General features: G+C 52.5%; 1 protein-coding gene across 1 annotated transcript in view; it reads left to right on the forward strand.

The window, feature by feature from the left end:
* The window catches only part of Igsf9b (immunoglobulin superfamily member 9B), a 55597-nt gene that overhangs the window by 13841 nt on the left and 14287 nt on the right, over window positions 1-27469 (forward strand). The window contains 19 exon segments of the mRNA XM_006976571.4: window positions 3535-3630; window positions 3633-3685; window positions 4003-4059; window positions 4061-4090; window positions 4092-4122; window positions 5186-5205; window positions 5207-5328; window positions 5522-5667; window positions 8111-8253; window positions 8539-8679; window positions 8776-8892; window positions 9135-9285; window positions 10157-10268; window positions 12346-12521; window positions 13985-14211; window positions 15025-15109; window positions 17254-17415; window positions 18049-18094; window positions 18615-20267. Of these exon segments, the coding sequence (XP_006976633.3) occupies window positions 3535-3630; window positions 3633-3685; window positions 4003-4059; window positions 4061-4090; window positions 4092-4122; window positions 5186-5205; window positions 5207-5328; window positions 5522-5667; window positions 8111-8253; window positions 8539-8679; window positions 8776-8892; window positions 9135-9285; window positions 10157-10268; window positions 12346-12521; window positions 13985-14211; window positions 15025-15109; window positions 17254-17415; window positions 18049-18094; window positions 18615-20267 (3568 nt within the window).

The raw sequence follows: 27469 nt of genomic DNA on the forward strand, positions 1-27469 counted from the left end.
TATGGTTGAGCAACAAGTGAGGAGATCCTGCATCATCATCATCATCATCATCATCATCATCACCATCATTATTGTTTTCTTTTTTTTTTCTTCTTCTTTTCCTGTGCCTTTTCCTACTGCCTGAAACTGCCTTGAGGTGTGGCCTAGCTCTCCCATCATCCTGATTGATGGTGTCTATTCTGGGAACCCAGACTCCAGCTGTGCAGCCAAGATTCATGTTCAGGAAGGTAGAGTTGTTGGGAACTTACTTTCTACTGGATATTGTCTTCATTTGCATGAGTTGATTACTCAGGCATTTCTAGTTTCTCAGAGTGGAATAGACATGGACCAAGACCTGTCAAAGATGTGGCTTATTTCTTGAACCCATTGCATAGTAAGTCCTTGGGGCCAGTTAAATCACCTCTTTAAGTTTCAGCTTTCTCGGAAATAACCTGTTTGCAGGATGTTGCAAGATTCAGGGGACTGCTCTGTGAGATTGTGTCTTGAGCACTAATTATCAGAGGGCAGTTATGGGCAAGAGAGCAACCATATTTTCACAGTGGGGAAGAAACAAGCTGATCAAAATGTGGGTGGCCAGGATAGCAGGCTAGAGGGCACTGAGGTCCTTGTGAATCTACCAAAAATTATCCATTCAAGATGTATTTCCCAATGTCCTATCTCTGGCAGGCTCTGGGAGTCAGGCAGGGGACATGACCCAATCCTGGTGTTTAAGGCTTCCAGTCATGTCAAGAAACGATTGCCTTGTGCCTTCGAGAGCACAGAGGAGAGCCTCTCTGAGGACATGGCCTCTGTCCAGAAACCTGGCCAGGGAGGAACTTAGGCAAGAGTGGGGAGTGAGGTGGGAAGGCTCCTTCCCTATGGGGACTTTTGGGCCTTTGGGAACCTGGAGGAGAGCACCTCAGTTGGGGAGTGCAGGCAGTCTGTGGACTTGCAACTTCCGGGCAGAGTCCTGAGGTGGAGCTACCATCTGCTCTGTGCTTGAGCTCCAGGCCTTTGAGTGCAGTTCACTATCACCCAGGAGCCAGCCAGTAAGAAGTAGAACAGAGCAGCAGCCTTCAGGAAAGAGGGCTCCCACCCAGGCCCCCATTTCCTCTCTTCCAAAATTTCTTCCTGTGTAAATATTTCCATTCTGGACAGAAAGGAGCGGGTGCCAGCCTTGTGCCACACCCAGAGCAGAATGTATAGTGTCAGGCGTTTTGTGACAGGGATACCTTTGGAGCCAGAAAGCCCAGGACAAAAATAAGCTACAAGTGGTCTCATTCGCCTCCTGTGTTTTCTCTGAAGACTGGTGGGGTGGAAACAATCCCAATTATTCCTCTGTCACACGTAAAATACCTCCGAAGCCCAAGCCGAGTCTTACTTTAGGTCTGGTGTATGGCTTGGAGGAGAGGCCAGCTTATTTTCAACCTGCGCTATTAATTATAGGGCACTTGCAAGAGGAATTAAGCCTGGAAATGCAGCTGGCAAGCTAACACCTAATTCAGTAAATAATTGAGAGTCAAACCATTATTTTCCTGAAAACTTGAAATTGTTCAAAGTACTTTCCTGATTAGCACCTAAATAATAAAGTAATTATGTAATTAGTAATTAATTTGTCACTTCAGGACATAATTTAATTTATTATCTTTTCTTTTAAGCTTGACACCAGAGGTAATAGAGGCTGTGGTTGAGTTAACTGAATTTCAGGGGCAGGGTGGGTGAATGTAGGCTCTGGTCTGAGTACACATTCTCAGTGCTTGGAGGCCGGAGTCCCAGGACACTTTTCCAAGGACTTGGGAAGGCTTGCCACCATTGCTTTTAGTCTTTCTGAACGTGGGCTGAGCACTGCTTTTTTTGAGGATGTGCGTTTCATGTGACAGAATGTACTTCTTTATTCACCCTGTAGTTCCAAATGTCCTGTGTACCCGACCAGCTATAGGTGTTGGAGATTTGAGGCCAACATGGCCCTGCTTGGTCTTGCTTCCTTGAGGATTGATGTACTTGCGTTTGTATTGGGCTATAGACATTGTGTACATTGCAGGTCTTCATTCATTTATTTCATTCATTCTTCCATTCAAGAAATGTCTGTTGAGCACTCTACATCCAGGAGCGACAGGAAATTTGAGCATTTAGTGGCACCAGGGAAAGGCACCTGCTCACGTGCATCAACGAAATGGGATCTGGATATAGAGTTCCAGGCCGAGCGAGAGCTCTGCAAATGGACAGTCTTGAGGTTGGAAGTTCTTGCTGCAGAGGAAACACAGAAAGCCCGTGTTGTTAGAGTCAGCAGGAGGGCGTGTCCGGTGTAGGCCGGATCCAATTCTGGTGCCCTCTGACTGACTCTTGGGGCATGGCTCTATGGAGGTGGAAAGAGCCTTTCTGAAGCTCTTCCTTCGTCTTCAGACCAAAGCCCCCAGGGGTGATAATGGCAGAGCAATCAGAGTTTGCTGAAGCATTTTTCTGCGTGTTACACAAGATCTTTCATAAGCCCTTGTCCCTTTCATTACCTACCTCAATTCTAGAGGGAGGAGGATTTTCTAGAGGCGAAAGCCCTGAGAGCCTGAAGAACCTGCCTGAGATGGTATGGCAGGCTAGTACTTGAACTTGGGCCCTTGAGAGGAAGCCAGGATGGCCTATCCTAGTGTTGTTGGCTTTGGTGCTAGGACTCAGAATAGTCATTTTGGAAGAGCATGGAAGCCAGTAGTCCGAGAGGTCAAAGTTGACCAGATTGTCTCTGCAAGCAGCTCAGGCAAAGGACGCTGAGTCTCCTTAAAAGCCGATAATCCAAACAGGATGGAGTGTTACTCCCACCTTCAGTGCCTGGGAGAGGATAACCTCGTGTAATCAGGGGAGAATTAAGAAGGTAGTGGCCTTCACTGCTCGCCTTTATCCACAGGACCCAAAGACGAGGAGGCAGGCAGGTGGGAGATTTTTCCCTGCCTGTGGACTGAGGTAAAAGTAGGATTGAGCATCTTTAGCCTGGACCTGTATTAGGCCTTGCTGGGACTCAGTCAAGAACTCTCCTGTAAATGAATGGGCTTGGGACACAGGAAGTAGGAGCCCCTGTTTGGCGTGATAATCCTGAAGGGAGGTGGGAGATTCTTCAGTTCTGTTTGTCCTGTTCCTAGCACTGAGCACAGCAGCTTCCAATAGTAGGTGTTCTTAAATACCTTACTGGGTAGTAGCTAAGTTCGGTTGGATGAGTATAGGATTTGCAGACAGCCAGGCTGAGAGTAGGTCAAAGTTGACCAGATTGTCTCTGCAAGCAGCTCAGGCAGAGGGTGCTGAGTCTCTTAAGAGCCGATAATCCAAACAGGATGGAGTGTTATTCATCCTTTCAGAGCATGGGAGAGGATAACCTCACATAATCAGTAGGTCCATCATGTCCGTCCCCCCCCCCCCCCCCCCCCCCCCCCGCCAACCTGCGTGATACATTGGTAGATACAGGGTAGAAGTCTCTGCGCTCTGCTTTTGTTCCTTGGTTCCTGCATATTCCAGAGTTCTGCACAGGTGGGTGATGGAGTCTGTCTCTCACTTTCCTGGTGTTCTTTGCAGCCCCTCCCACCTTTACAGAAACACCCCCCCAGTACATTGAGGCCAAGGAAGGTGGAAGTATTACCATGACTTGCACTGCTTTTGGGAACCCTAAGCCATCGTCACCTGCCTCAAGGAAGGGACCCTCCTCGGTGCTAGTGGAAAGTACCAGGTGAGTGCAGCTGTCATCCCGGGTACCGCAACCACTCTTCCTCATCCTCTCTCCCTACCCATCTCCCCGTCTAAGGCAGCTGGCCGCTGATGTCATGTGTGCGGGCCCAGGGTGGCGGCAGACAAACCAATGGCCTGGCTTGATGGCAAGCATTCTGCTGCCTTTTGTAGGAAGGTGAAGAAGGAGGCCCTTGTCCTCTCTCTGCCCCTGTATATGAGTCTCTGAGGCCACTTACAGCTTCTCAGAACTCATCTTGTTCTTCAGAGACACGCTGGTGCGGCCCACAGGTTGATGCTGAGTTCTTTCTGGGCCTCTAGGTGAGTGACGGTAGCCTGACAGTGACATCAGTCAGTCGGGAAGACAGAGGCGCCTATAACCTGCCGAGCATATAGCATCCAGGGTGAGAGCTGTGCATACAACCCATCTGCTTGTTCAAGGTAGGGAGACTTTTTTCAGCCTCTGTATCTCTGGAACTCTGCAGGAGGCTTCCAGGCCTGCTGACCCATGGAGAACATTTTCTCAGGGCACAGCCTGCCCAACTGGGGGCGCTAGAGGAGCTGGGTGGGGCCTGTCTTACATATATCACTTACCCTGTCTCCCACCCTGGTCAGCTGAGAAATGGCGTGGCAGGAGGACAGGTAGTGTGCTGAGCCGTTTCTGATTCCCTGTTGAGAGGGCATTGGGGCCATGGCTCCCCCTTCATCAGGGAGGAAACACCTTAAGGTCATCTATCCATTAGGGGCAGCATCAATACATAAGGACAGGACAATGATCCAAGCCCCTGACATTTAAATAACGTCAGAGACTTTGAGCAAAGCTGGGTTCTGTAGTGAGCTGCGAGATGTTGGCCTGACTGTCTGGCCCCAGAGTGCCCTGAAAGGGGCTGAGCATCCACTGCCCAGGATGGGAAGGGTGTCAGGTAGGGGGGGTCTCTGCATGCCGGAGTAATGGTGGGAGTTAGGGTGCTTATGTCTAGTTGGCAGGGCAACCGTGATGACATTCTCTCCTTTGGCCTCTGAGGGCTGAGCGGGAGCTGAGGTGGAGGGTGGGAAGCGGCATACCCCTTAAGGGAGGGTGGCCGAAGCCCAGCTCTGCTGAGGTCTGGCTTACCAGTCCCAAGGCTGGCTGCGCTTTGCCTCTTGGCTCCCCAGACACCTCTCCTGAGTGGCCAGAACCTCCAACAAGAGAACAGTGTAAGAGTCTGTCTACTTCAGAGACAAGATCAGGCTTTGTACCTTCCAACCTGAGCTCTGTTGGAGAGAGTTGGGCAGGAAAGTTGTATGGGGGTTATAAACGGCTGGTCTGGAAATCATGGAGCCATTGCAGATATGGTACAGTAGGGGCCCCCGAACCTCACAGCAGCTGGGAGCATCTCCCTGATAACTGCCTGGGCTCTGCTGCTGGGACACCCCATCTTGAGCATCCCAGAGCTTCCTGGGAGGCTTGGCATGGTAGCCCTCCCAATCAGGAGAGGTGATGTTTATTCCCTGTTCTCCCCAGGGCCTCCCTTCATTGTTTCCCCCTCCTGAGAACATCACCGTCAACATCTCCCAGGATGCTCTGCTTACCTGCAGGGCAGAGGCGTATCCCGGCAACCTCACCTACACCTGGTACTGGCAGGATGAGAACGTCTACTTCCAGAAGTGAGCAGCACCCTGCTCCAACCCTCTCACATGGGTCCCCACAGGCCCCTACCTTGAGAGAGGGACCCTGGCAGTGCCTGGGAACCCGCAGTCACCTTGCTGCCGCTAGGGGAGGTGAAGGGACTCATTGCTACCTTGCTTGTATCCCTGCCAACATCCCTCTTCTCCTTGCCTGCTTGTCACTCTTTTGCAGTGACCTGAAGCTAAGAGTGCGGATCCTGATTGATGGGACACTGATCATCTTTCGAGTGAAGCCAGAGGATGCTGGAAAGTATACCTGTGTCCCCAGCAACAGCCTGGGGCGCTCCCCCTCTGCCTCAGCATACCTGACTGTGCAGTGTGAGTAGGGGTGAGGGAGAGGGTTCTGGACATTCTAATAGGTGCAAGCTGCACTAGCTAGATTGGAAATTGAGGACCCAGCATGTTTCTGAGGACTAGAGGAACATCCAAGGGAGGAATAGTCCTCCTCTAGAGGAGGCCATGACCAGTCTAGTCAATAGAATGAACTGATACTGGCAGATATCTTCTGTGGGCTCGTCATCACTGGGTGTCAGCCAATTCATTGGTTCAAGTTTAGGTCATGTTCAAGGATAAACAGACCTTCGCTTTGGACATTTGTCATTCAGAATGGTAATCCTTGTGTTATTATACTGGTTTCTACCTGGGCCTTGAATTAATTTTCCTAGGTGTCTGAGGGAGAAGGGTTAGTTTCTCTGCCAGTTGCCCTCTATCTTTCCACACATGGACATTGTGTACTGAGTGGAGCAGGACCTTTTGGGGTGACTTGGTCTGCTTCTATACCTGGCTCCCTCTGGCTCCCCAGTCCCTCTCCTCAGGGGCTGTGAGACTCGAATTCATTGACTGCTGTTCCACCAGACCCACAGAGGGCTTCTGTGTGAGCCCTAGATCCCACCTCGCATTAATACTTGGGCACCTTGGGTTGCTTCCTACCCTGTGACAAGCTGGACATCATGACAAAGTGAGATGGGAAGATGGGTAATGAAGATCAATGTCTTCCTTTTGACTCATGGATGGCCCTGTCACTCAGGCAACCAAGGCCGCAGGTTGTTGCTATAGGTGACAGACCTCCATTATTGGAATGCTGGTGTGGGAGAGTTATGGACACCCGAGGACATGGAGTGGCAGGGATGAACAATGTAACATGGTGGCCTAAGTCAGCCTCTGAGCTGAGGACAACTAGAGGAACAGTTGGTGGTCTTGGGAGCTCCCCTTGATGGCCGCACAGGTCCCAGTGTTTGCATGGCTCTGCTGTTGGACAGGCAAGGTCACAGAGGTGAATCTCCATTGGGCGTACGATGTCCCACCTCACTCCTCATGCTGTGTGTTTTCTCATTTCTGTGGGGTGACTTTGCTGGTGGGAGCAGAGGCCTCAGTTCTCTGGCACTGCTGACGACTCACGAGGATTTGTAGCACGCTGTGGTGCCAGTTCCAGACTTTGATGAGTCGGGAAGCCCAGGGCACTGGGTGGGTCCCTCTAGACCCGTAGTGGGAAAAGCAGGAGACGGGATGTGCTCCTGCAATCCTGGGGACTCCAGGAAGGGGCTGCTTCACCTGGCAGGCGTGTCTGTCCCTCTGGGCTGGATGCGGGCAGTGCCACAGGAGCCCGAGGGTGGCAGTGTTGCAGGCATGAGCAAGCCAACAGGGATCAGCCTTCAGAAGGATGCCAAGCCAGCCAAGGTGACGGCTCCATCCTGGGAGCTGTGGGCCACTATTCTCTTGCAGAGGCGTGTTGGGTTCCCTGGCTCTCCTCAGCACCAGCATTACCGCCCACTCCCACTTGTCCCTTTTTACCCCCTTCCTCCCTTCAAAGAGAATCCAGGGAGTTGAGATTTATAGGTGGGTGAGACAAGGATCTTTATTTCTGCTAAAGAGCCGTGCTCAGAGTATTTCCCATTCATAAACCCTTTGAAAACCTTGGAGGAATTAAAAAAAAAAAAGACTATCATACAAAAGTAGGAAGCTACATCTAAATATATAACCCGGCCTGGTATTTATGTAAGGCTGTTCTCTGAAGAGCTCAGAATGCTTTAAAGGTACCAGCTCATTTATCACAGCCTTCCTAGCTCCGGATCTTTCTCCTTTGTAGCCCTAGGGGTCCTGGGGAGAAATGAGAAAATGTGACTTAACTTTCAGCACAAGGGCTGCTGAGCCTCTTGCTCTCTGTCCTGGGGCCGTGGTGGAGTTTACCTTCAACTGCAGAGTCAAGTGGAATACTGTGGCCAAGGGAGGCCAGACATCCAGCGGAAGGAATATCAATCCTTATGCTTGGGACAGCATTGTACATAGACCTGACATTGCTCTTTTGGTGTAGGATGTGAAGTAATTAACTGCTTACTCCTGAGAAACTTCAGGATACAAAGTAGTTGGAGAAGTGCATGGTCATTGTTGGCTTGGCAGGGCTGGGGTAATGTCTGCAGTGAGAGCCATTTCCGAGTTCTGAAGACCAGGGCCATTTGAGATGTGCCTTTGAGTGCCTCCATGCATTCTTGCACGTCCTAAGGTTCTTAAAAGCATAGCAAGTTGGGCAGGTGAAAGAAGTGTGCAGCCTGCCCCAGCCTGCTGCGTGTGGCCCCTAGGCTGTAAGTGCTGGAGAGTGGGATTGCTGGTGGCCCGGGCTCCTAGCCCTGTGCTGAATGTTGAGAATCTGAAGTAGCAGATGTAAAGGTTCTTTTGCAAAGGAACGGGGAGTGTGCACTGGCTTACCTTCTGCTTTGAGTGATCGCGTGGCTTCTCATGTTTTTCCACACCACCCCTCTCACAGACCCAGCCCGTGTCCTCAACATGCCCCCTGTAATTTATGTGCCCGTGGGAATCCATGGCTATATCCGTTGTCCTGTGGATGCAGAGCCACCTGCTACTGTGGTGAAGTGGAATAAGGATGGCCGGCCGCTGCAGGTAGAGAAGGTATGAGTGAGATGCAGTGTTGGGACTCAGGACGAGGGGCATCCTTCTGACAGTCAAGATGCTGCCTCTGGGCTCTGGTTCTCTGCCAGCCCCACTCCTCCTAAAAAGCCTAGGCAAACAAAAAGCCATGATCAGGCAGGAGTCTGGCTGTGTTCCAGGCCCACAGGGGGTGCCAGTGCCAGCCTGTACTCGGTCTAGCCCAGCTCAGACCCTGCCTGGAAGTGGCTGGGGTGCAGTGCCTGTATCCTGACCCTGGCTCCCTGCTCTCTTATCTGTGTCTGGCAGAACTTGGGTTGGACCTTGATGGACGATGGCTCTATTCGCATTGAGGAGGCCACAGAGGAGGCTCTTGGCACTTACACGTGTGTGCCTTACAACACTTTGGGGACCATGGGCCAGTCTGCCCCCGCACGGCTTGTCCTGAAGGTGTGTCTGGAGGACTGTGCATGCTTCCCCTCCCCCCCTGTGGTGGTCAGTCTTCCTGTGGCCAACCTTTCACAACTGTCTCTGTGCGTCCATTAGGACCCCCCGTATTTCACGGTGCTACCAGGCTGGGAGTACAGGCAGGAGGCCGGCCGGGAGCTGCTCATCCCCTGTGCAGCGGCAGGGGACCCGTTCCCTGTCATCACCTGGAGGAAGGTACCTGGGCTTTGGAGCTCTTGCACCGTGGGGGAGGCAGGGAGGATCCAGTGGTGGTTCTGTATGGACCTGTGGGGACAGGACAGATGTTTGGGGGGTGGAGTGGGGAGGCCACATGAGTGGACAGTGGTGGCGTGTTGGCAACGGACTCAGGGATTGCTGAGACTCCTGAGTTGTGAGCCCAGCATCCCTTAACCTGAATCCCTGCTCCCATCCTCTTCCCTGCTCCTTGTTTGGCTAAGGTAGGGAAGCCCAGCAGAAGCAAGCACAACGCCCTGCCCAGTGGGAGTCTCCAGTTCCGTGCCCTGAGTAAGGAGGACCACGGGGAGTGGGAATGTGTTGCCACCAACGTGGTCACAAGCATCACTGCCAGCACCCACCTCACTGTCGTCGGTACGCGCTTGCACGGGCCAGCTGGGGGGACTTTGCTCACTTTGCAGGTGGCTTTCCTAAGTTAGGCTAAGGGCTACACCCTGAAACCCTTGACCTCAGGGGACTCTGGCAGCAGGGCTCAGCATCCATGTTGGTCCCGTCTTGGGGAGGACAGGCACGTGGAGACGGGAGTAGGAAGAGTGAGAATCAGATGTGGCACCTTGGCCAGGCAGGCACTGAGCTGCCTGAGGGTAGGGCTGGTGTCCATAGCCTGGGGCATGAGGAAGCGACTAGTACTCCTTGTTCCAATGACTCAGGACCTGTCAGCCGGAGTGTAGTGTAGCCTGTCTCTGACAGGCTGACAGCCACAGTTGTACCCTAAGCCAACCCAGTATTTTCTTGCCAGTTTAGGCTGTGGATAAAGTGGTCAGCATCTTGTCGTTCACAGCCTAGCAGGGGAGCTCCTGCTCAGAGTCACATCCTTCATCCGCAGGAGGTGCTGGCCTTAGGCCTGGCTCACTGTTTTCTGCTGTGTGCAATGTGGCTGTCTCTTGGAGCTAGAGATTTGGGGGATGTGACTTTTGGTTTTTCCTAGGATGTCAAGGGAATGTTTTTCTTAGCTCACAAGATGCATGGGAATTTGGGCAGGATGAGGGAGGGTTCTGTTTTTCCTCTGGCCTGTGTTCTTGCTGGGGATGCCTATGTGGCAGGTGGGACTCCAGCAGAGCCAGGGTGGGCTTGGGATCCTGCCCTCGCTGCCGTCGCCGCCGCTTCCTATGACGCATCTTGGTACTACATGCTCTGTCCTCTCCTGTCTCCTACAAGAAGGTGATGGGGACCTAGCATATAGGCTCGGCTTCTTTTGGTCTGAGCTGTCTTCCTTGGTCTCCAGGCACCAGTCCTCACGCCCCAGGCAGTGTCCGGGTCCAGGTCTCCATGACAACTGCCAATGTGTCCTGGGAGCCAGGCTATGATGGAGGCTACGAGCAGACATTCTCAGTTTGGTACGGACCTCTGTGAGTCAGTCCCGCATGCTTTGCTCTCTGCTTCTCCCTCCTTTGCCCCACTTAGGGCATCCAGTCTGCCCCATCCCACCCCATCCCATCCCATCCTGGGGTGGGTGGTGGGCCCAAGGAGGCTAGGATCTGTACTTGCCGGGTCTGCAGACAGCAAAGTGGGCCAGGCAGTGGTTGAGTTCTCAAGGATGCTAGGGATGTCTCCAAGGGACTCCGTGCATCCTTGCATCACCACCCTGGAGGTTAGAATGTTGATTTGGGCTTAAATTGTCCCCCCTCTGCTCTCTCTTTGGCATCTCTCAGTGTCCCCTCACTCTACATCTTACCGCAGTCTTTCTCTAGGTTCCTGACCTTGATGCTGTTATAAAATAGCATGTGAAGGGTAGGGTCTGGTTTTTATTCTGTTCCTTGCCCAGAGGTCCTAGGTACCCGTTAGGAGAACAGGTGCTCCCATGCCTGCCCTTGCCTCCACTGTCTGTATTCTCTCCCTAGGACTTTGTGCATGTCATTTTCATGTCTGTTATTAACCAGACCAGGGACTTAAGATCCTTGCCCAAACCTCGGGGTAGATAGGTCTCACAAACGCATGGATGGACCAGGATGAGGACCCAAGGCCTGGGATGGCGTGAAGAGAAGCCGAGTGGCACTCCCTCCCTTCCCAGGTCCCCAGGGCCTCTCGTTCCTAACATTCCCATCCTGAGCTGGGAACTACAGCCTCCAGCTTCACGGACACCCTCCTCAAGCGGGGAAGACCATCCATTTACTTCCTTCTCCTTCAGCCTGGTTCAGCCTGAATCTGGGGAGGAGGAAGAAGCAGATGTAAACCTCAGGGAGAGCCTTCAACAGCATGAGGTTGAGGGGTCTTCTGTTTCCCCAGCAGTTCTCAGCCTGATTGCATACCTTGGGAGTTTTGAGAGCCCCGTGGATGAACTGTACCTGCATTGTCTGTGTCCCTCGGAGCTGGGGAAGGGTGGCATCTGGTATGGCAGAGCTGTCTGCTGGGATGGACAGACATTTGGGCAGCGAAGGGCTCCCTTGTTGCCTGTGGTGCTGCTCTATACTGCGGTCCATCTGTATCTCCTTTATCACACTCTGTTCACTTGCTTTGGTTGGGAAGGTCAGTTGCCAAGGTAGAGGAGGTTTTCCCTTCTTTCTGACAGGCCCTGGCTCATTGTACTGATATGGTACATTGGCTCATTGGCTCCTGCTGTCCCCCTCCCCCCTTTTCATCCATGCTTTCTTTTTGCCTCAGCTCACATTATTGGGCATACCTGGTAGCCATAGTGAGTCTTAAAACCTAGAGAGGAACCTGTGGGTATCACTTACCCAGGACAATGTCTCCCCCCTGTGGTGTCATCTGGGACTGCATCCGTAGCAAGTGGCTTCCTTGCCTATGGGGAGTTGAGGGGCAGGGCGGCTTTAGAGAGGAAAGCCTCACCCCTAGTCTCTTTACTCTCCATCACTGTAACTTTCCCCTTGATTGAGATTTCTAGCCTTCAAGGCCTTAGGAGTCCTGGTCCTGCTACGAAGCAAACGCCGATCATTTTTTGTTACATGCCTTGGATATCCTCAGATGACCCAAGTTGGACTGGATTGAACTCAGCATCCTGGATGACTTTGGGCCACACTTTTGTCTCTCCCTGGTAGGGTAGACGGTCAAGGTTGTCTAGGTCCCTTTTCTAGCCATGTCATTGCCTAGCTGCTCATTCTCAAATCCAGTGTCCCTATTCTATCAAGCAGAACCCATTTATAAAGCAGCGCTTGGAGTGGGATTCTCTCACAGTGCAATTGGTACTCTGACCAGTATCTTCAGCATGACTTATACCCGAGGACCTCTTTTCACTGGGGAGGTACCACAGTGGGGTGTGCCCTGGTGCCATGAAAGTTGGCATAGCCAGAGCCAGGCAGGTAACCCCACCTTGGTTATCCCTCTTCCTGCCCTTGAACCTGGGAATGCTTGACCTTTCACTGCCTTTTCCTTGGGGACCCTGTGTGCATGCTCTTCTCTCCAGTGTGACCCACCCCACCCCTTCTCCCCCATCCTCTCTCTCTCTCTCTTGGCCAGGATGAAGCGGGCTCAGTTTGGGCCCCACGACTGGCTGTCCTTGTCAGTACCACCGGGGCCCAACTGGTTGCTGGTAGACAGCCTGGAGCCTGAGACTGCATACCAGTTCAGTGTCTTGGCCCAGAACAGGCTGGGAACCAGCGCCTTCAGTGAGGTGGTCACTGTGAACACTTTAGGTGAGGCCCTGGGCTGGGTGTATTGGGGCTAATTCTTAGCAGATCTGGGCTAGACAAAGATGGTCACAGAACTAATGTTAGGGCTGAGTGTGCCAGTACCTTAGTAAGTGTTCTCTGTAATGGTTTCTTTTGATTTCCCAGTAAAGACTTGACATTCTGAAGGGTTTGCCTGGTCCCATATCATGGCATTTTGGCTATTTTCCTGTTGAACCCTCAGATGGAACGGAGGGGTTCAATGATATGTATAAATGTTTGGCCATTCTACAAGGGAACAGGAGTCCTTCTGCATTATCTGACTGAAGTGGTGTGTCTTCTGGGGTTCCAAGAACAGGCCTTGGCAAGCAGACTCTTTTCACATGGACTAGAGATCATGACTCCAGCTCCCTTTCTGCCCCGTGGATGGCAGGTGTAAAATGCTCACCCCAAACTCTGAAGTTCCTCTGCTGGGCCTCATTTTTTGTTTGTTTGTTTTTGAATAGGGTCTCACTGTGTAGCCCTACCTGGCCTGGAACTCACTTTGTACCAAGCCGGCCTTGAACTCACAGAGATCTGCCTGTCTTTGTCTCCCAAGTGTTGGGATTAAAAGTGTACACCACCAAGCCTGTCCTGGGCCTCGTTTTGAGCTCAAAGGCTCCAAATGGAATCAAAAGTATGACTCATGTGTCGTGAGAAGAACTTACCAGTTCCTGGGATGGGAACAGAAGATACAATCATGTACCTCTTAATAGTGGGGGAAGCATCCGAGGAAATCACAGCTAAGAAACCTGTCATTAAGCAGCGAGGTCGTTGTGTAGATGTACGGCACCTGAGAAAACAATGCCACCTAGAAAGACAGGGAACTTTAGATCAGCGGAGCTGAGGCAGGGAGAACAGCGTGGGCTGTTTTCATTGGAAACCTTTTCTGTTATTGGAGTACATGCTAGCCATGAGAAACAGAGCATAGTGAAACCATATCCTGGAGCATGGTTGGGAGCTACTCTTGTCACATGTTCTGCGCTGTACACAGCTGCATGCCATGTTACCCTCAGTGCCACAGATTCATACCAGTGTACCTCACACGTGTGAGGAACCTGTTGTTCTCTGTTACAGTGGTACTCTCCTACTAGCTGATAGGAATTTTTCAGCTCCGTGATTTCATGGGGCCGCCATCAGGGATGGTGCTGATGTCGATGTTATGTGGCACATGGCTGTGCTCGGCACTAGACTTTTCTTTCTTCTCTATGGTGCCCGCTGCTTCTTCCCTTTTGAGGAGGTTTTTGGTCGTCTTGCAGTTGCCCTGTCCTGAAAAGAGTCACAGAGCTCTGGGTCAGCAGCCCTGACTTACTTTCCTAGAAACAGGAGGGCTACTGTAGGTGACACCCTCTCATCTCTCTGAGACAAATTCGTCCTTCGGCAGGCTCTGCCTCCCACACTGGGTTGGGGGTTTGTGGCCCTCATCTCTCTTCTTCCTTTTCCTGCGACAGCATTCCCTGTTACAACTCCAGAACCTCTGGTGCTGGTGACCCCACCAAGGTGCCTCACAGCCAACCGGACCCAGCAGGGTGTGCTCCTGTCCTGGCTCCCACCTGCCAACCACAGCTTCCCCATCGACCGATACATCATGGAGTTCCGAGTCGGGGAGCGCTGGGAGATGCTGGATGATGCCATTCCAGGCACCGATGGAGACTTTTTTGCCAAGGATCTGTCACAGGTGGGGACTTTAATTTTCATGCCTCTTTTTTCTTAGTTTCTGGAATGGTCATAACTATTTGTAAAGCCACTGAGCATTGAGTGACCCACCTCCAGAGCATCAGGTCAAGCCCAGCACAGGCCCTCTTTATCTGTGGTCTTAGATTCTCCCTCGTTTGCTACCAAGGGTTGGATTGGTCCCTAGACCAGAGCTATCTTAGTGGCATTGGGGACCAATGCTACACAGATGGTTTTCCTCAAATACAGACACTAACTAGGGCAAAGCAGGGTGAGGCCAGTAGGGATCATCAGACCCCAGACCCCAGTTTCCTGGTCCCAGCTAGAGTGGACAGAAGAGGCCCTGTAAAGGTTGACTTCTAGGCTGGCCAAGAGAAGGGCTCTTCTTTTAATAATTCAGAGTCCTGGGAGGAAACACATTCCCTCTTTATTTTGGTGGACATCTTTTAAGCAGGAACATCTTTTCCTTGAGAGAGAAAGCAACTTGCTTCATAGATAGAAGAGATCTCACATATCCTACCATTTCCCCTTTCCTAGATGCTCTCTATGGCTGCTGGAATTGATTGATGATGCTGTTTGAGAGATCATTGTGTATCTTTCTCTGCAGTCTTTCAGTGGACTCATGGGCATAGCTTGAAGTCCATAGTTTGAATGGTGGGAATATGTACACTATAATGTTGGCCAAATGCAAGCAGTCACCATTAAATACTTCTTGGGACCAGTGCTCTGGGCAGCCTGTTCTATGGAAGTCAGGCACAAGGTCAGTGACTGTGGTCCTAAGCCCTGCAGCTGACTGGGTGTTGTCCCTGGATTGTAGGATACATGGTATGAGTTCCGGGTTTTGGCTGTCATGCAGGATCTGATCAGCGAACCCAGCAACATCGCCGGTGTCTCCAGCACAGGTACTTTGGGTCCCCCGTTGTCTAACAACAGCCAGGGCATAAGCCTTAGAGCCACATGAGTGTCCTTTTGTGGAACAGCTCATCGGGGAGGACAGGCTGGGTTAGAGACTGAAGCAGGAGTCAAGTTGAAACCTCGTGAGTCCTAGCATTTATGAAGTCCATCCGACCCGTGATTCCTGACACATTGTTTTATCCCACCATGGAGCTGGGCTTCTGATACCTTCCGCAGGATCGCCGAGGAGGGAGACCCATTGCATCTTGTCAGTGGGTGCTGCCTGCTCTACACTGTCGCTTGGCTCCCGAGCACTGCTGTGTACTGGGGCGGCCCCCTGAATTAGAGGGAAGATCCCGCAGGTCAACAAGTGTTTGTTGGATGCCTATTATAGGCTTCCTTATAATTATGTGGGTTTTATTTGGAAAATTGTTGTTTGGTGTTGTTTTCCCTTCCTTGCTTCCTCTCCCTAGAGTTGTGTGTGTGTGTGTGTGTGTGTGTGTGTGTGTGTGTGTGTGTGTGTGTGTGTGTTTGTGTTTCCTCAGACTAAATAAAGCCAACTCCCTAGCATTTTCTCCATTTATCTTTTTTTTTTTCTTGGCACCGATCCCATTCCCACATGTCTTCTCTGCATTCCACAGTTCCTGTAACACAGCAGAGACCCTCCCCAGGGAAGCGGTGCCCTTGGTGCGGGAGAGGCTCTGGCTTAGTAAGCCAGCCCAGGCACTACTTCTATGGGAGCAGCGTGTTCTGAGACCTCTGGGGCCAGGTGGCAGGCCAGGGTCTTGGCCAGAGAGCTCTAGTCGGGAGCCTCTCAGAGTTACGACAGCATTGGGAGGGCAGATGGGAGGAGAGACGTGGAGCCAAGGGCACTGTGGGGAAGAGGAGAGTGTGATTTTTTTTCTCTCTCTCCCATATTAGGCACCCTGGGGTGCTATGTAAACTCAAGTTATCTCCCATAGGCAGCAAAACTTAGCTGCTTCTGTTCTGGCTTCCCTCCAGGATAGAGACGCAGAGAGATGGAAGAACCTAGAAAAATAGCTTCCAGCCAGAGCCAACGTAGAGGACTTGAGTGTTTTGCGCGCTCAGTTCTGTGAACTGTTCTTACTCAGTAGCCTTGTGGCTGACCCCCAAAAGTTAAGGAAGCATGCCCATCTGGGTGAGCGAGGCTGCAGCAACAACAGCATTCCCTGTAGTTAACACCCCTATTTTTCAAGATGACGGTCCATCAGTGTGACATGGATTCTTTCTGTCCGTTATCATTGTTGATGTGGAAGTAAACTCTGGCCAGCCATATCACAATGTTTTGGACTTCCCTTTGGCATTCTTTGAGAGTGGTACTTACTGATCTCACGGCCTGTGTGTCCAGGGCAGTGGTCTGGGATCTGGTCCCGGCTCTGTCACTAGCTGGCCTGTGAATCCTGCATAAAGCTTGTTCTTTAACCGTGAGAGGGAGAACTGAGTCCATCTCATCCTCTCTACAGCTCCAGTCTGCTTCTGGAGCCTGAATGATCAAGATACACTAGTCCTTGCTGTAGGAAGCTGCCAGCCTGTCCTATAAGGAGTTAGAAGATGGATGGGCCTATGTTCTGTCGTAACAGTTCCTCTCCCCGATTTAGAGTTGTATCCCCAAGGTATCTTCATTCTACAGATGGCATGGGAGAAGGCAGGAAATCCTGACTGCAAATCGGAACAACTGTGCTCCTGCTAGGGTACCAATAGCAGAGTGAGCCAGTCACTCAAGCTTTGCCAGTCGGTGTCTTCGCTTAGGGAAGGGGAGTCTGTGTAGCTCGCAGGGTTACTCCGGGAGCCCCGATAGCATGCATGGTAGTACTTTGCCGCACTCACAGTGATAGACAGCTACAGAGGATGATTCGGGATTATCCTCACGAGGGAAGACGCCCGGATCGTTTCTTCTTTGTAAGCTACAAGGAAGTTGCTTGACTGTCATAGACTGTCCCTTTCTTAACTCTCTTCACACTGCTGCTCCACCCTCATTACACCTCTTTGGAGGCTCATGTTAGAACCGGTGTGGAGGTCAGGCCCCAGCCTTGTCTGCCTTAGGGAAAAGTCCCTAGAGATCAAGCGTCAGAGTAGGTGGGGAAACTCGGGCAGGCGTGAGACCCATGAGTGCTCCTGGCCTTCCTTGCAGACATCTTCCCACAGCCGGACCTGACTGACGATGGGCTGGCCCGGCCAGTGTTGGCTGGGATAGTGGCCACCATCTGCTTCCTGGCGGCTGCCATCCTCTTCAGCACGCTGGCCGCCTGCTTTGTCAACAAGCAGCGCAAGCGCAAACTCAAGCGGAAGAAAGGTAGGTGTTTGTCCTTCTGCCCGTGTCCGGGCCTGGCTGAGGTCGGACGTTCTCTAGTGGGAGGCAGGCAAACGACCTGTAGTGCTTCTCCTCTGGAAAAAGGGGCATGGGGAGCTTGCAGGCAGAGCTGACGGTGGGGTTGCAGTTTTAAAATATTTTTGTTCATTTCTGGAAAATTCCATATACCTATTATCTCCCCCCACCCCCACACCTACCTCCAACTCCCTCCAGGACCGACCATCCTAGGTCCATCCCCACTTCATGTCCTCTTTTATTATTATTATTGTTGTTGTTGTTGTTATTATTATTTTGACAGAGAGCCCAGGCTGACTTCAAACTCGAGATTCTCTTGCCTCGGCCTCCCAAGTACTTAGATTATAGGCATGTGCCTCCATGCTCAGTGGGACTTGATTTGGAAGGGGGAAGAGGAGAGCGAGGGTATTGGAGAGAAGAGGATGGGCCAGGGCTACAGGGAGAGAGGGCCTCTGAGCTGGGCATAGAGCTACCAGGCAAGCGAAAGGCTTTCCCCTCTGTGACTATACATCGGGCCTCTCTGTGGATCCTGGGGGAGAGGGTACCAGTTTTGGTTTTTGTTTTGTGGGCTCAGCTCTCTTCCTTTTGTTTTCTTTCCAGATCCTCCGCTGTCCATCACTCACTGTAGGAAGAGTCTTGAGTCTCCGTGAGTATCTCTGCCTGTTGGGGGTCTACTGTAGGTAGGCGGGGGAGGCTGGACATAGGTAGGTAAACTATGAGTACAGTTGGCCCCATTTCCCTAAGATGTTTCGTGTTTGTGGATTGGCATGTCATGTTTGAGTTGTCCACGTGGATTGAGGGAGTGTAGTCTAGATGGTCCAAGCTGGTAACTTATTTGTTTAGCCTTGCAATGTTTCCGTCCTTTGCCTGCCTAGAGTCGGTGTTAATATTAGCTTGCATTTCTCGAACAACTAGGGGACGAAACTGGAGTCGTTCCTAGGCAGGGGTGTACCAAATTTAGGGGCTGGCCAGAAGAAAAGTGGCAGTGTGGGTGTTCATTCCAAAAATGGATGATGCGTGTCTAGACAATTGAGAGAGCTGGCCAGAGTTTCTGACCAAAATATCCCGCCCATCCACGCCTGTTCCCTTTAGAGTCAGTGTTAATGAAAAGAAGCCGCAGGCTGTGTACAGCACCCCTTATCCCCTTCTGTGCCTTTCACTTACAGCTTGTCCTCTGGCAAGGTGAGTCCTGAGAGCATCCGCACACTCCGTGCCCCATCTGAATCCTCTGACGACCAGGGCCAGCCCGCAGCCAAGAGGATGCTGAGCCCCACGAGGGAGAAAGAGCTGTCCTTGTACAAAAAGACCAAGAGGGCAATCAGCAGCAGAAAGTATAGTGTGGCCAAGGCTGAGGCCGAGGCTGAGGCCACCACGCCCATTGAGCTGATCAGCAGAGGCCCCGATGGCCGCTTTGTCATGGGCCCCTCTGAGATGGAGCCCTCGGTGAAGGGCCGGCGGATCGAGGGCTTTCCCTTCGCCGAGGAGACTGACATGTACCCTGAGTTCCGGCAGTCGGATGAGGAGAATGAAGACACACTGGTGCCCACATCTGTGGCTGCTCTGAAGCCCCAACTGACCCCTATGTCTTCCAGCCAGGAATCTTACCTGCCACCACCAGCATACAGCCCTCGGTTCCAGCCTCGTGGGCTTGAGGGCCCCAGTGGACTGGGAGGACGACTTCAGGCTACTGGCCAAGCAAGGCCGCCTGCCCCTCGGCCCTTCCACCACGGCCAGTATTATGGGTACCTGAGCAGCAGCAGCCCTGGGGAGGTGGAGCCTCCACCCTTCTATATGCCAGAAGTGGGCAGCCCCTTGAGCTCAGTCATGTCTTCCCCACCCCTGCACACCGAGGGGCCTTTCGGCCACCCCACCATCCCCGAGGAAAATGGAGAGAATGCTTCCAACAGCACTTTGCCCTTGACTCAGACACCTACAGGAGGGCGCTCTCCTGAGCCCTGGGGCCGGCCAGAATTTCCCTTTGGGGGACTGGAGACCCCAGCCATGATGTTCCCCCATCAGCTGCACCCCTGTGATGTGTCCGAGAGTTTGCAGCCCAAGGCCTGCCTGCCCCGAGGACTGCCCCCAACCCCGCTCCAGGTGCCTGCAGCCTATCCAGGCATGCTATCCCTGGAGGCTCCAAAGGGCTGGGTAGGCAAGTCACCCGGCAGGGGCCCCATTCCGGCGCCCCCTGCGACCAAGTGGCAGGACAGACCTATGCAACCTCTGGTCAGCCAAGGGCAGCTAAGACATACCAGCCAAGGTATGGGGATACCGGTGTTGCCTTACCCCGAGCCAACCGAGCCCGGGGGGCACGGTGGCCCCAGCACATTTGGCCTGGACACCCGGTGGTATGAGCCCCAGCCCCGGCCCCGGCCCAGCCCCCGGCAGGCCCGGCGAGCCGAGCCCAGTTTACATCAAGTGGTGCTACAGCCCTCCCGGCTCTCACCTCTGACCCAAAGCCCCCTCAGTTCCCGTACTGGCTCCCCTGAGCTCGCTGCTCGTGCCCGACCTCGACCAGGCCTACTGCAGCAGGCTGAGATGTCAGAGATCACCCTACAGCCGCCAGCCGCGGTCAGCTTCTCTCGCAAGTCCACGCCGTCCACTGGATCTCCTTCACAGAGCAGCCGCAGTGGGAGCCCCAGCTACAGGTCCACCATGGGCTTCACTACTCTGGCCACAGGCTACCCTTCTCCTCCACCGGGCCCTGCCCCTCCTGCACCAGGGGACAACTTGGATGTGTTTGGACAGACGCCTTCCCCTCGCAGAATGGGGGAGGAGCCACTCCGGCCAGAGCCCCCAACAACCTTACCTAGTTCAGGGTGAGTGTAAAGCACTGTCTCTGGCCTACCTCTGGCCAAGCTCCCCAGGCCTTACTCTGTCCCCTACCTCCCCAACATCCCAACAACAGACTTTGTTTGGGACACACTGCACCAGCCCTGGGAGAGGAGCTCTGGCCACACATTGGCAGTGTCTTCGCTTGGGACTGATGGGCTCACCTGCTGGTACCCGGCCGGGAGCTTCATGAGTGGCCTCACGCAGCCCAGAGTTCGGTGAAGGCTCTCGGTGTATCAGGAATGTGGGGGAGGGAAAGGGAACAGGCTAGCAGGCAGCGATGTCTGTGAATGCTGCCTTTGAGGTGGAGGTGGACCACACCCCTGCGATCTTGGTGTTGGGTAGTGGTGGTTCTCTGCAGTTGCCTACAGATCTCATGTCTGAGTCTCCTCTTCACTCTGCACCAAACAGGGCCACTGCTCAGGGGCCCCTTAGCATGCCCAGTAAAGTGCTGAACTCCAGGCCATCCATAGTCTCTCCAGGAAGGTACCCCTGGAGGCTGAAAGCAAGCTCAGACCTGTGTGTGTGTGTGTGTGGGAGAGTCATATCCCCACCCACCTGTGTGCCTCACAGGAAGCTACAGAGGGACAGACAGACAGACAAGCTCCCGAGATCTGCCCGTCTGAGAGAGCACACTCTGTACTGTAGCAGCTGGTATTCCAGGTACCAGTCGGCCTGGACGCCTGTCTGTACCTCTTCATCTGTCCACCTGCCCTCCTCCCTTCCTCCTGGCCTTTGTTCCTTTTCAAGTCAGTCTGTCTTCCTCTTTTCCTTCTCCGTTGCCTTGAGGTTGACCCGATTTGCTCTGAAGAGCCTGCCATGCCTCTGCTGTGCCCACCCTATCCCTCTTCCCTTGCCTTTACCCTCATCCTTTCTCCCCTCTCTTTCTTGCTCTTTCTCTTGGGTTCAATACTTCCGTCTCTCTTCTTGATGTAGAGAAGGCTGTCCTGCTGGTGGGGGGATGGGAGGTAGCTGGAAGAAGAGGGAGCCCAGCCCTCCCCCTCCCACCATTCTGGTCGCTGGAAACTGCAAGCTTACCTCGGCGCCAAGGTGGGCGCTCCTGGTGGGCAGGCTGTGTGGGGATCGGAGAGGCTAGCTAGGGTGCCCGCCTCTGTCTGCAGGAGTCTCTGTCGTCATTCCCTGTCTGTGCCTCGTACAGCCCGCTCACCGTCTCTGTTCCATCATGCCTTTGGTTCTCTGGCTCTCTCTTCTCCCTCACCCATTCTCCGGCCTCGCCTGTGGGTCTCTGCTCGCTGTGCCCCCTTCCTCCCCTCTGGGTGTGCGTGGGTGGTTCACCTGGCCGGTGTTGGTAACTGCTTTGTTTCTGATTATCTCAGCTATCTGGGCAGTGTTGTCGAGACAAGCCTCTCCTCAGCTCAATAGGTAAGGGAGCTCATCGGCGGGGCGGGGCGGGGCGGGCAGGTGGATGGGGCTTCAGCAGGGCCATTGCTTCTGTAAGAGGGGATCCAGAAACACATCCCCTCATTGCCCTACCTGGGCAGCTGCTGCTCCTGGGTTCCCATGGCTTCTGGGTTCCCCACATCGCACTGCTCTGCTGCTCCAGCTGCCCAGCCGGCCATGCCGGGGCACTGCCTAGCTGTAGCTTTTGACTTCCTAGCCTACACCCACCTTTCCAGAACGGGACGCAGGCTGTTCTCACTCAGACCCTTGCCATCGCGCTGCCAACACCCACATAGACCCCTCACGGCAGCTGCAGGACCCTGCATGAACCCCAAAGGACCTGGAATTTCCACGATCAGCTTTGCATCTCTACCCTTGAGGACCTGTTTGGGTCCATCAAGGGATCCAGGGTCCTCTCATCCTCTCTACCCCACTGCTCAGTTTCCCCAGCAGACTCAGGGATAGCGTCCTCCTGCCAACCCCTCCCCCTAAACTCGGAGCTTTTCCTGGGATTTCCCTCCCCCCTTCCTGGGGCTCTGAATGATAGAGATCCCTCTTCCACATCCATCTGGGTCCTCGGGGTCAGGTGGCTTCCAGGGCTTCGGAAGCGGGGAAGTGTAACCACTCCTATGCTCCTTGCATATTGCAACCCTTTTGCGGTTGTGGCCAGACTGAAATGTGACCTCGTCCTTAGAGCCACATTGCTTTCAGGGCCCCTGTAGTGGCTCCGCTGGCCTCCTTGGGTCATGTTCTTGGGAAAAGGCCTGGGGAGAACTCATGCCAGGAAAAAGGGAGTTGAGCTGGCAAAAAGCTGAAAACGCAGGTGATCAGCACGGTGCCCTCCCCTGCTGCGGCTGGCTCCTCTAGCATCCTACCAGGTGGAATCCAAAAGAAGGGGCTCCCAGTGAAGGAGACAGGTATCTCTTCAAGATGCTCGGGACACTCAGAGCTCCCTCTCTGTCAAGGCAACCTAAAGAGATGCTTGTTTTTTTACACATGCTCCATTGCCCATGCTGTAGGAATGGCAAACTGCACCAGGCTCCTGGGTGGGAGGGAGGGAGGGAGGGAGCTTTTGTCTTGGTGCTTTGGCTTCCAAGTGAGAAGAAGCCGCATGCTTCCCTCCTCACACACGCCATGGCAGGCTGCTCTTCACAACTTAGGACTATAAATCTCATTGTGTCATCAGAGAGGCCTCCCATAAAGAGACTGCAGGGACGTTTCTTTATGACCCGCAGCTATAAAACTGTCAGTCAGTATCCCAGAGGCCCTAAATGTCAGCCTGTAGCCACCTCTGTTGGCAGGATCATATAGCGCTTGGGAGCTCACCTGCTTCCAGGGCCTCCTGGATGGATGCTACAGAGTGGGGAGATTGATTAGCTTCCCTGCCCCATGCCTGGCCTCCCCACTATTCCCTGGCATGGCTCTTTTGTTGCCCCTGAGGTTTGGTAGCCCTGCGGCAGCTCTTACCCAGTTCCTGGAAATTAGACTTTTCCTGTCATCTGTGATTTCCAGTCCCACCCCCTCACCCCCCGCCCCTGACCCCCTTCCCCCGACAACTCCACTGACCCTGTCTTCCCCAATGTCTTCATCATATCAGACCTGAGAGAACCCAGCCACATTATCACTGTGGCAAAACCCAGAATCCAGGGGCAGCAGTGAGGGACGGTTGCTCCTCTCCCGGGCCTGGCTGGCATCCCTAGCCCAGAAGAATGAAGTCCTGGACATGATCCGAGTTAGGCCTTTGTGGTGCTAGGCAACAGGAACCTCTGCTCATCCTCCTGCTTGCTGAAAGAGTCCCTGGGGGCACAGGAGCTGCTGGGCCATGGGGAAGCGGTGGCTCCTCCCTAGAGGCTGTCTTCATGCTGCGCCTTTGCATGTGTCCCCTGGTCTTGCTTGGAGAAGTTGTGATGCTTCTTGTCTGCGTTTGTCCTTGCTTTGTTTCTCTCCACTCAGTTTCTGTCCTTTCCTCCTGTTCATCCCTGTTGCTGTTCCCCCACCCTGCCCTCTCTATCCTCTCCCCAGCTCCCATCTCAGTATGCGGGTCTATTCTTCCGTGGGTCACTGGGGGCCCAGCCACTTTCTCAGTGTCCCTCTGATGCTGCTGAGACTCAGATGTTCCATCTCTGTCGAGTTCCATTTCCCCTTATGACCTACTGTGCCCGCTGTCAGGGACCTGGAAAGCCTAACCTGATCCCCTTCTATTTAGGTGTATTCTAAGAAGGAGTCCCCATTTGGATACAAGTGTTTCCTGAGTCCTGAGGCAGAACACTGGGTCTGCACCCTGACCCCCACCAGAGAGAGATCCCTTTGTGACTGGGCTGGCATGGTGCTAGCTTGAGTGTTGCTGGCTCTCTGTGGGGTACACTGAGAATGCTTTCACCTTTTCCCTGGCTATTATATGTGCTTGAATGGATTTCCCTGTCCCTTGACCCATGATGACAGGAGGCAGCCTCCAAGCTACTTCTTTCTGCCTACTATCTGGGCGAGTCATGGAGAACTGTGTTGCTCTGATTTCCTTTTCTGTTACTATGATAAACACCGTAACCAAAAGCAACTTTGGGGAGGAAAGGGTTTATTTGACTTACAGATGCATCATTCAGGGAAGTCAGGTCAAAAGCTCACGGGAGGAACCTGGAGTCAGGAAGAGAAGCAGAGACCGTGGCGGGACACTGCTTACTGGCTTGCTCCCAGGCTTATGTTCAATGACCTTTCATATAAAGGCCAGGCCTACCTGCCTAGGAATGGTACCGCCCACAGTGGCTACACCCTCCTACATGTAGCAATCAAGAAAATGCTCCGCATACATGCTGACAGGCCAGTCTAATGGGAGCAGTTCTTTAGCTGAGGCTCCCAGGCGTGTCAAGAATTGCTGTCTTATGTGTCTTAATGGCCAGTTCTTAGGGCATTAAAGCAAGGAAATGGCCAGCTGGGTTTTGACTTTCCTGGCCTAAGGTTTTCCTATGTTGTAAATCTGCTACATCTTTTCTTAGTGGTTCTAGGGAGCAGTTTGGTAGGCAGATAAGACCTCTTGGGTTGAATGGGTTGGATGGGAATTTTGCGTCAACTGGCATGAGGGTGGATTTTAAAGTACGTGTTGGCAATTTTTGGTAATCCTGAGCTGCAAGGACCACCACCAGATCGCAGAACCAGGATTTACATGAAATGTGAGACCAGAAAAGCTCATAGGCTTGGAGGCCTTTGTCCGTCAGTAGTATATCGGATCATTTCCTGGGAGAAGGGGACCTGAAGTGTGCAGAATTCCTCTATGTGGAGCAAAGTCAAGACTGGCCAGAAGGAGAACAGAGCCTTACCTTGGGAGACCAGGGTTGGAGTCTGTCGTAACCACCTCACCGACAGGTCAAGTCAGGTTTATTACAGAGTTATGCGTCTTTCATCCTGATTCCTATCCCAGACACCAACACCAAAAGTTTCAAAGGTCGGGGAGGGTTGCCAGGTAGACTTGGTATTGACATGAGACACAGTTATCTTTCCTAAAACCGGGAGGCAGGTTGATAACCAGAGGACTCTCGGCACTGTTCTTAAAGTGTACTGGGAAATGTTGCAAGTCTTTTCTGTATAACTCACTCAAAACAGATGCATTGTGTCTGTCCTTCTCTTCCCACCTGTCCTGCTAAAGACTTGCTTTTATTTTTGCCTGGCATTACGCAAGTATATCCTGGTGCCTCCAGGAGACATTGTCTGCTGTGTTGCCGTGTCTGTGTCCTGAGCCAGGAGCTCACACAGGTGGGCAGCAGGTATCTTGGAAGGTCTGGAGCTTGGCTGCTTCTCAAGTGAAAATTGGTTTCTTTTCTCCAAGTGCCATTGTTGTTTGGGAGTTTGTGCCTGAAGATGAAACTTTAGCAGTTTGCCCTGTCCCTGGTCTGTCTTATTCTGTCACACTGAAGCAGAGGGTGGCATCGGTCAGTGGACTGCAGAGCAGGCGGGGGAGCAGGGAAGCTCTGTTATGTCTATTGTAGCCTCTGTACCCATTTTACTGGAAGAAATTTAAAGAGCGGTTTAGCCTAATACTGAAGAGTCTGTCTGATGGATTATATCTGGCTAAGTTGCTCTCTTTTCTAAAGTTGACCTCCTTCATCTAGAATATGGCTAATGTAGTCTTTACCTCTTAAACTAATTACAGACATGGTAAGTGGTAAGCACACATTATATAATACAGATGATAATAGCAATAATATGTTAATTCTGCTATTGGTATCCTGCCCCCTGAAAATTTCTACCTTGAAGAATCATTGGGAATTTTCAGGGGGACTCTGTACCAGCTTCTTGTATAGCCTGTGCCCTGGCCCCACCACCAAGGGATCTCTCTGTGGTTGGCTGGGTTGGCACTGGCTTTTGAACTCATGGCTATCTATGGAGCACATGGAAAGTGGTTTCACCTTTTCCTTGGCTATCATGTGTTAGTAGATTGTTTTTCCCATCCTACCATCCACACAGTAGGGAGACGCAGCTCCCATGCTGCTTCTGCCTATTGGCTAGGGAATAAGGGAGGACTGTGCTGCAACTGGGGGTCACCAAGAATTGTGTCGGGGAGCACTGTTCCGGCCTGTCACATGTCTCCTCTGACTATGTATCTCACCTCACATGGCCTTTCTGAATACTGGCCAGGATCTGGATTAGAGATGGCAAATGGTGGAGGATTCATGTCTTTGATTTTCCTTTCAGGCAACACAAAGAACATTGTCCAAGCTGAGAAGGGGTAATGCAGGCTTCCTCCAAAATCCCTTCCAGCTGCAGCTTTTGGGGAAGATCTCTGGGTAGAACTGGGTTGGGAGAAGGGAGAGGGATTGGGCACTGGCGTATTGGGTCTTTGAGGGGCCTTGCTTACACTGTGAACTAGATCCCTTTTCCATGGGGCGTGGGTACCTGTGTGATGTATAGTGATGCAGTGGGGTGGGGGGCTGTGGAATGTTAAGGAGTTGCCTCTGACTTGAACTTGAGAGTGTTTCTTGATCCTCAATGCACTAAAAGACTTGGGAACAAATGGCATCCATCAAGGAAGATGGAGGTTCCTTCACTGCCAGTTACTTCCAGAGACCAGAGGCTTACCTACCACAAGTCTGTAAGTTTCTTCTTCCCGGTGCTTGTAGAGGCCTTCCATGTTGGAGAAACGCTGTCTTTTCATCCCTTTCTCTTTGCCGCCCCCTCACTCTCCCCTGCTACCTCAGATAGCTTGCGGACCCTTGAGGACTTCTTTGGCTCTCACAGGACTATCAGGGTGTCTTTTTTTTTTTTTTTAAATCAGGATTTGCTAAAACCTCACTGTGATGGACATGGGGAAGGGAGATGTGGTGCTTGGAGACAAAAAGAGTCCCTGCCTTTGCTGGTCTCATTCCAATACCAGTGTTTGTGGGAAGAAAGCATGCCCTGCCCTTCTCTTGCCCTCCTTGTTCCTCAGGCTCCAAGTTGTCTTACTTTGAGAAAAACTGAGATGGATAACATGTCTTCTCCATTTTCGTCTTTTATGACTCTTGGGAAAAGCTCTTTCTATAGGCACAGTGTCTCAATACTATTCTCCTTTCTGCTTGCTTTGGTTCTCTTTGTGACCTAGGTTGCACAGGCTCTGGTTAAATGGCTGACTTGATCCATCCCATAACTGGGGTGGAGAAAGAAGGGTCAATATGTAGGAGTCTCCTCTCTTAACAATCTCAATGTTTAGGTTGAATCTTAAGACACAGAACTCGCTGGAGACCAGTGACACACAGCGAGGACTTTGTGATGAGGCCGTAAGATTTGAACACTCGGCCCTGTCATAATCTACATCTACTCT

Source organism: Peromyscus maniculatus, chromosome 7 (assembly GCF_049852395.1).
Source record: "Peromyscus maniculatus bairdii isolate BWxNUB_F1_BW_parent chromosome 7, HU_Pman_BW_mat_3.1, whole genome shotgun sequence".
Lineage (NCBI taxonomy): Eukaryota > Metazoa > Chordata > Mammalia > Rodentia > Cricetidae > Peromyscus > Peromyscus maniculatus.